We start from the raw sequence: 9,911 nt of genomic DNA, 5'->3' as shown, positions 1-9,911 counted from the left end.
TTCACAGTCACAGGATATGTTTTTCTGTGGGTGAGCAGCGGCAGCCACAAGCGCCAGCGTTCACTCAACCCGGAAGTAACTCAAATAGATACAAAGCTAGCCAGCTAGTTAATAGAGAGCTAATAGATAACAAATAGCTAGCTAGCTATATAGCTAATAGGTAGCTAGCTAGCCAGCTAAATAGCTAATATATATATATATATATATATATGCAAATAGCTAATATAGCTATATATATATGTATATATATAACGAAACCAATTCTGGATCTGAAAGCTACTTATATACTATATATATATATATATATATATATATATATATAGCTATTTGGTATTTGGTATTTGGTATCTATTAGCTCTCTATTAACTAGCTAGCTAGCTTTGTATCTATTTGAATTACTTCTGGGTTGAATTCAATAGATACAAAGCTAGCTAGCTAGTTGATAGAGAGCTAATAGATAACAAATAGCTATCTGGCTATATAGATAATAGATAGCTAGCTAGATAGATAGCTAGCCAGCAACATCCAAGTTACGAGCGTAAGTAAAAGACTAAGTCAAACGGTCGTAAATCGAAAAGCATTCAAAATGGCTGACACGAGGATCACGCGATCATAACAAATAACGAACGACACGCTGGCATCTCCTATACGACATGATAGTATACTATACGATGTCAATCTGTTGTTTTTAAGCAACATTTTCTATTGAATACTATTATTTACCAAAATGTTGACACTTCATTTATAAATCTTATAACTGATACCCGCGTACGAGTTTCTGCATTAAAGTATTTACATCAGTACTTCAAGTTCTGTGGCTTATTTCCCGTGTGTGAACGTACCAAATCCAAAAAGGCAATGAAGTGTCACTCAAGTCAGTGGGAGGGGCCTGGAGGAGGGGGGGCGGGTCATCAGCTGGTACAGATGCTATTTATGGAAATGATAGCCGGGTCCACCAGGCCCAGTTCTTCGTGCTCGTTGACGCACAGCTGATAGCCGCAACCTCGCCGGCGCTTGAGCGGCGTCACCTTGGCGTCGGGTTTAGGGCGAGGGGGCAACAGGAAGCCCACGCTGCCGGCGATCAGCATGTGCCAGATGCTATGGATGTAAAAGTAGTTCTCCTCCGTCTCTACGAAGGCGTAAAGGGCCACGGCCGACGTGGCGATGGCCGTGCCGGGGAAGAGGAAGAACACCCAGCGTTTCCAGGTGGGCGGGTAACATCGCCGACGGCGAATGGTGCGCACCGTCTGAACGGACCCGGGCAAAAAAAATGGAAAGAGGAATTATGCGTGCTTTATGGAATGTGTCTTGTCTGTAATGAATTTGCTAATTGACAGTTGAATTGGGGATTTCAGACGTTGGTGTCTAAATGATGGCTCGGGGGCCATTTCTGGGTCCCGATCTATTTTTCAGTAGGATACACTATACTATACTATACTATACTATACTATACTATACTATACTATACTACACTACACTACATTACACTACACCATAATCTAATCTAATATAATCTAATCTAGTACAATGTAGTGTAGTCTAATCTAATTTTATAACATATCATATCATATCAGATATAATATAATATAATAATTTGTAAATCAATACATACATAAATAAATAGCTGAATGAATTCATTCATAAATGAATAAAACAAAAAAAAGTAACTGATTAATTAACTGAATAAATATATAAATAAATAAATAAATGACTAAATTAATTAATTAATTAATAAAAAACACATATAAATAAACAATTAAATAAATAAAGGAATAAACACATCTACACAAATAAACACAAAATAAAGCAATAAATAAGTTAGTCAATAAATACATAAATAGGTAAGTAAATAAGAAAGCAAATAGATAAATGAATAGATGAATGAATTAATTGAGAAAAAAAATTAAAAACTAAATAAATAAACAAATAAGTGAACACATGAATATATAAATGAACAAATAAACACATAAAAAAGTAAAAAAGCAAATAAATAAATAAACAGGTGAATACATAAATACATAAATATATAAATAAACAAATAAACACAAATAAATAAATAAATGAGTGAGTCAGTAAGTAAGCAAATAAATAAATAAATAAATAGATGATTAAATGAATTAATAAATGAATAAAAAAAATTAAATAAATAAACAAATAGGTGAATACATAAATATATACACAAATAAATAAACAAACAAATAAATAAATAAAATGCAAAACAGGTGAATGCGTAAATACAAAAATATATAAATACAAAAATAAACACATAAATAAATACATAGATGAGTGACTCAGTAAGTAAGCAAATAAATAAATAAATAAATAGATGATAAAAGGAATTAATTAATGAATAAAAAACAAAGTAAATAAAAAATAGGTGAATACATACATATAATAATAATACATATATAATACATATATACACAAATAAATAAATAAATGAGTGAGTAAGAAAGTAAGCAAATAAATAAGTAGACGAATAAAGGAATTAATAAATGAATAAAAACACTAAATAAATAAAACAAATAAATAAACAAATATGTGACCACATAAATATATACACAAATAAATAAACAAACAAATAAATAAATAAAATGCAAAACAGGTGAATACGTAAATACAAAAATATATAAATACAAAAATAAACACATAAATAAATAAATAGATGAGTGAGTCAGTAAGTAAGCAAATAAATAAATAAATAGATGATAAAAGGAATTAATTAATGAATAAAAAACAAAATAAATAAAAAATAGGTGAATACATACATATAATAATAATACATATATAATACATATATACACAAATAAATAAATAAATGAGTGAGTAAGAAAGTAAGCAAATAAATAAGTAGACGAATAAAGGAATTAATAAATGAATAAAAACACTAAATAAATAAAACAAATAAATAAACAAATATGTGACCACATAAATATATACACAAATAAATAAATAAATAATGTTCTGCTACGACTAATCATTTGATGCTCGTGTGGTATTGTCGTTTTAAGTCGAGTAGGGAAAATTTCTCATCCACTCAAAAGTGTCCCGGGAAAGGCTAGAAATGCTGAGCAGGTTGATTTTTTTTTCTTCCTATTTCTCTTTACAGCGGCGGCCCGTTCGAACGTGTCTTTCCTTTTTATTGGCCTTCATAAAGACTGATTGCTTGCATGTTATGACTCCCAAGGCGCCTTCGGGATGGATTGCGTAGACAGATATAGAGCAGCCATCACTGAGCTGAATAATTACATGGAGTGCAGCTGGAAAATGGCCGCCATTCAATTAGCATGCCCAATACTGGCCAGGTGAAGGAAATCATTCAAGTCGAGCAAAGCGAAAATGGATTAAAAAACACTTAAAGGACAACCGACGTCTCCGGACAAGTTGTGTCCATAATTTGTAAAATGGCTTCAAATGACTTCTACTGAGTGTATTTCACAAAGATTCCACCGCATATAGCTATATTTTACGTTTTAAGACTCGCGCTGAATATTCCGGAAGTCTTGTTTTTGAGTTAGTGACGAGTCCTCACCCTACGTCACTGAAGGAACGCCCCTGACCGAAAAAAGGACACATTGTAGCAGTCCTTCCATCACGTCTATTCATTTTGCTGTACTTGTTTGGTCTGAAAACTTCGTGTTGCACCAAAAAGAGGCAGAAGAGGGCGACAAAGCTCTGTGTAAGGAATTAATCAGTCTGTGGAAACGGGCTGATTGATTATAAATACTAAAAAGACAAAAAAATACGAAAGATACTACAAATATAATGCATGAATGGCTAAAAAAATACATAAATGGATAAATAGATAAAGAAATAAATACTAAAATATAATGAATGAATAAAAAAGAAATCCATAAATAAACAGATAAACAAATAAATTAATAAATACAAAAAATACAAAAAATCTGATGAATGAATAAATAAACAAAAAAAATAAACGGATGAATAGATAAATACAAATATACAAAAAAATACTAATAATAAAATGAATGAATAAATGAATGAATAAAAAAATACATAAACATATAAACAAATAAATAAATACAAAAAAATAATAACAAAATATAATGAATGAATGAAGGAACGAATGAATGCATGAAATATTCCATCTTAAATTCCCATGAAAATGTACCAGGATATTTGCGAGGACAAGCAATACATCTCAAATAGCAGCAAAATCCTTCGTTAGGGAAACAATGGGGGGTCTGGGTGTGGGGAGGCGCTCCGCTGAAGAATAAATATTGGACGTACCCATGCCACCGCCATGATGCCCAGAGCAAACAAGCTGGGTCCGAGCAGGTTCCACAAACCGTGACGGTCCAGCTGCAAAGCCATGGACAGGGACATGGCCCCCAGCAAATACAGCACCTTGAAATAAATACACAAAAGGGGATTGTAACAACAAGCACATGCATCAATGTCAAATCGTGTGCAAATGTGACACTCTTTGCACTAGTTTTTCAACTTCTTTCATAACGTTGCTGCTGTGAAATGTAATTTTCTCCACTGAGACACTAATAAAGGTAAATCCAAAATCCAAATCCAGTATCTCAACACTACATCAAAATTTACATATTTTTTTTAGAATTATAATTTAACTATATTATATTAAACTACATAAATAAAACACAATAAATAAATAAATAAATAAATAAATAAATCCACAAATACATAAATACATAAATACACAAATACATAAATACATAAATGCACCAACGGGAAATAAATCAAATGAATGAATAAATGTACAAACAACAAAAAAAAAAAAGGAAACAGACGAACACATAAAGAAATAGAGAAATAAATAAATAAACTAACAGGAAAAAAATGAATGTATAAATTAACAAACACAATAAATAACTAAATAAATATATATATATATATAAATAAAATATTGGCAAAAAAAAAAATACATTTTTTTTTCTTAAATTGACCTCATTTGACTCCATTGTGGTTTTCATTTGTATTCTATGGACGACGTGCACGGCAAAACAAACCATTTCCGCTACATTATTTATTCATTTATTCATTTATTATATATTATTTATTTATTTATTTATTTATTGTTTTATTTACATTTACATTTATTACATTTACATTACATTTATTTATTACTAACATTTTTAAATATTGTATTTTTAATAATCATAAATCGACCCGGTGTTCTAATAATAATAATAATAATAATAATAATCATAATAATAATAATCCATTTCATTTTTAAGCGCCTTTCAAAACTCTCAAGGTCCCTTTACAGTCACATTTAGACAGCTCGCTAGCTTTCAATCTATTTGAGTTACTTCCGGGTTGACTGAACGCTGGCGCGTGTGGCGGCTTTACAGTCGCAGGATAAGTTTTTTTTCCTGCGGGTGAGCAGCGGCAGCCACACGTGCCAGCGTTCACTCAAACCAGGAGTAACTAAAATAGATAGCAAGCTAGCTAGCTAGTGAATAGATAGCTAATAGCCAGCGAATAGATAGCTAATAGCTAGCAAACAGATATCCATTAGCTAGCGAATAGATAGCCATCAGCTAGCGAATAGTTAGCTAACAGCTAGCAAATAGATAGCCATCAGGCAGCGAATAGATAGCCAATAGCCAGCGAATAGATAGCTAAATATATGGTTAAGATGATTTTATTTATCTTTATTAGGGGCATATATGATATTAATAAAACAAAAATTAACAAAATAAAAACAAAATCCGCCCTGAGCGAGTCTCCACCATCACAACGACAAAAACGCAGAGGAGGATCATCTATAAATAACCAGTTTACATATTTTTTTTTGTCAAGCTGACAATTTTTTTGACACAAAGCCACAAGGATGTAAGGCAAAGATAAAGTGCGGGTTGAAAATCGATAAGATAGGAGCGCACACGCCCGCCGTCTGTGTTTCGTCTGCTGGGGGAACGTGAGGAGACATTTGGTGCTTTTTCAAGCAGGGATGGGATTGGATGGGATAAACCCCCTCCCCCTTAGCCCGCATTGATACCTCGGTTTACGAACTTTTCAGTTTACGAACGTTATATTTATGAAAATTTTACCTTGGCATACAAACTTTTTTCGTAGCCGGAGCTGCCTCAATTAGTGATGTGTCATTCGCAAACGAGCCCGTTCGTCTAACAACAAAATGGCAGCCGACTCTTTTTGTCCTCCATTCCCCGCCCCCAGTCTTCGGTTAAAGCCACGTGATTGGTCAAGAACGCAGCGATGAGGGTGGGTGGTTTAAACATTAAAGAGACAGGCAGACGATAGAGAGAGAGTTTCAACTTTGATAGTTGTTTGTTGACTGCAACCCAGCTAAACAGAACACAATTGATGAGGAACTAGGTAAAATTATCGCAGAGAAAGCGCCGACAAGGGATCGTTCCTCAAGATGGTGAAAGAAGAAGGTTACGTTCCTCATCAAGTGTTTAATGCTGATGAAAGCGGCCACTCCATTCCATCAAGCCATCAATAGACCATCACAAAGGTAAATAAAACCACTTTATTATACAGTACAGTTTATTTCTTTAATTATAATACCATAGCACATTTATTATACATAAAATAAGGTAGATTTTGTGTAGTTTTAAGGCTTAGAAAATTAGAAAGAGGAAAATTGTTTTATGAAAAAAAATGTTTTATGGGGACCTGGGAACGGATTATTCTCATTTTAATGGTTTCCTATGGGGAATTAATTGTTGGGATACACACTTTTTGCCTTACACACTCTGTCTGGGAACCAATTAAGTTCGTAAGCCAGGGTATCACTGTAATTGGAATAGACGAAGGGGGATGCGGTTCCGTACGGCAGCAGTCATCAGTCACGCCGCACCGCTGGGTCACGCGGTCGCGTCGGCGCTACACACACACATGTGTCCACACCCTCCCCCGTCCCCCATTTCTCCCCTATACTGTATTCCAGGACGGATGCGTGGCCGCCTGGCGACAGGCGGGGGGCGCCTTAATGAATCATTATCTGTCAAGGTGATGGAGGAGCTTGGGGAGGATTCAAGTTGGGGGAATTTTTGTTGTTGTTGTTGTTGTTGTCATTTGTACACGATCATTGCCTTTGCGGCAATGACCGTGTATACTATTTTTTTTTATTTTAGCACAAGGAAAAACTAACAAAACTAAGAACTAAAACAAAGCTTTTTGAAAGTTAATAAATAAATAAATAAATAAATACATACATAAATAAATAAATACATAAATATGCTCACATCATTTATTTAGTTCTTAATTTATATATATATACATGTAAATAAATAGGTGTATAAAAAATACATAAGTAAATGAATGAATGAATAAATGAAGAAATAAATAAATAAATAAATAAATAAGTGGATTAATAAAATAGATAAATAGATGGAAAAATAATGAAATGAATAACACATAACAAAATAGATGGATGAATAAATAAATAAAATAGATAAATGGATGGATGAATTAATAAATATATGAATAGACGGATAATAATTGGATAAATAGATGAATAAATAAATAATAAATTAATAGACAAATGGGTGGATAAAAAAAACAAAAATAATTACATAAATAAATAAATAGGTGGATTAATAAAATAGATAAAAATATGGATAAATAATTACATGGCTAATACATAGCTAAATAAATAGATGGATGAATGAATAAATAAATGAATAAATAAATAAATAAATACATAAATGGGTGGATAAATAAATAAATAAATAAATAGATACATACATACATACATACATACATACATAACTAAATAGGTGGATTAATAAAATAAATAAAAAGATGGATACATAATTAAATGAATAATACATAGCTAAATAAATAGATGGATAAATAAATAAATAAATAAATAGATGAATAAATAAATCAATAAATAATAAATTAATAGATAAATGGGTGGATAAAAAAACAAAAATAATTACATAACTAAATAGGTGGATTAATAAAATAGATAAAAAGATGGATAAATAATTAAATGAATAATACATAGCTAAATAAATAGATGGATAAATAAATAAATAAATGGGTGGATTAAATAAATAAACAAATAAATACAAACAAAAAACAAACAAATAAATAAATAAATAAATGAACAAATGAATAGATGAATAAATAAATCAATAAATAATAAATTAATAGATAAATGGGTGGATAAAAAAACAAAAATAATTACATAAATAAATAGGTGGATTAATAAAATAGATAAAAATATGAATAAATAATTACATGAATAATACATAGCTAAATGGATGAATGAATAAATAAATAAATACATAAATGGGTGGATAAATAAATAAATAAATAAATACATAACTAAATAGGTGGATTAATAAAATAGATAAAAAGATGGATAAATAATTAAATGAATAATACATAGCTAAATAAATAGATGGATAAATAAATAAATAAATAAATAAATAAATGGGTGGATAAATAAATATATGAGTAGACAGATAAGTATAATGTATAGTATAAGGATAAAGAAATACATAAATAACCTTGCCCCAGAAAGTCATTAATATAAACTCAGTAAATTGATTATAAACTAAGCAGTATGCGAGGGACACCCTGAACCCATTGCCAATCCGATCACAACGCACACAGAAACGAACGAACAACCATTCTTACGCACCTCAGGACAATTTTGAACCTGCCATGCATGATTTTTAGAACTTGAGTGGAAACCACAATATCCGGAAAAAACCCACGCAGGTCTTCAAACTCCACATAAAGTGGTTTTGAGTCATATTAGCTTTGTTGAGTCTTTGATGAGTTTATCAGATCAGCACCTATCGAGTACAACGCAACCCTCGAAAAAATGTACATAGAGGACGTGACGCTTATAAGAACGAGAAATCAATGTCTTGTGGTGTAATATTCGATCGGGACTGATTATAAGCGAGTTAGCCCGCAGTGGCGGGAGATTAACGGCTCCCTTGAGGTTGCTTCAAAGTCCTGGTGTGAAATTTTAATGCTAGCATATACAGTGAGACCTCAACTTACGAACTTAATTGGTTCCCAGACAGAGTGTGTAAGGCGAAAAGTGTCTATCTCAAAAAAAAAATTCCCATAGGAAACCATTAAAATGGGAATAATCCGTTCCCGGGTTTCCATAAAATATACTTTTCAACTAAATAAGCCTTAAAACTACACACAACATATCTTATTCTATGTATAATAAATGTGCTATTGTATTGTAATGAAAGAAATACACTGAATTGTATCATAAAGTCACTTTATTTACATTTCTGATGATCATTTATGGCTTGATGGAATGGCGTTGGAGGTCGAAGGTCAAAGGGAATTGCTGTTTGGAAAGAGAGGCGCATTACATGAGGACTGTAATTAAAGAAATAAACTGTGCTGTAAAATACAGTTTTATTGACCTTTTTGATGGTTGTTAATGGCTTATGGAAGGAGAGTCACCTTCCATAAGGACTGTTGCTAACTTAACCTCTGGTGCTGTTCAGTCATGTGCTTCCGCCGAAGATCACTCCACCAGCCGTGGTGGGTGTGTATTATGAAAATAGTGCTTATTATAAGGTTTAATTTTCATAAATTTGACGTTTGTAAGACGAAAAGTTTGTAAGATAAGGTGTTTGTAAGTTGAGGTCTCACTGTATTTACAATCTCACGCGCATGCTAGCCTCTCCTGGCACGCATTTGATGAGAGGCTACGTTCTACAGCGCTCAGCAAAAAATGAGGAAAACTCTGGAGGACGGCAGATGTCCCCCCCACCACCACCACCACCTCCCCCACCACTTTTCTATCTCATTTGCGAACACGCGCCATCCTGCCTCACAACGGGGGGTCGCGGTGACCCGTAGAGAAGCCGCACCTGCTCGTGTTTGCCCGCGCGCAACGTGTCAACAGGCCGACAGTCACAAAAGCCAAACGTATTGATCTTTATGGCTACGACAGAGACACA

At 32.5% G+C, this 9,911-nt stretch overlaps 1 protein-coding gene across 1 annotated transcript in view; it reads right to left on the bottom strand.

The window, feature by feature from the left end:
* Positions 1-461: 461 nt before the first annotated feature.
* Positions 462-9,911, bottom strand: part of tmem8b (transmembrane protein 8B) — a 57,789-nt gene continuing 48,339 nt past the window's right edge. Inside the window, exons 12-13 of the mRNA XM_088993544.1 lie at positions 4,252-4,368; positions 462-1,247 (exon numbers count right to left, since the gene is read on the bottom strand). Coding sequence (XP_088849670.1) covers positions 912-1,247; positions 4,252-4,368 — 453 coding nt within the window. The 3' untranslated portion in view covers positions 462-911. The remainder of the gene's footprint in view (positions 1,248-4,251; positions 4,369-9,911) is intronic.

The sequence above is a fragment of the Hippocampus bargibanti genome, linkage group LG04 (assembly GCF_051943395.1).
Source record: "Hippocampus bargibanti isolate YZ-2025 linkage group LG04, ASM5194339v1, whole genome shotgun sequence".
NCBI lineage: Eukaryota > Metazoa > Chordata > Actinopteri > Syngnathiformes > Syngnathidae > Hippocampus > Hippocampus bargibanti.
Note: the sequence above shows the minus strand (reverse complement) of the source record. Positions and strands in the feature narration are given on the sequence as shown.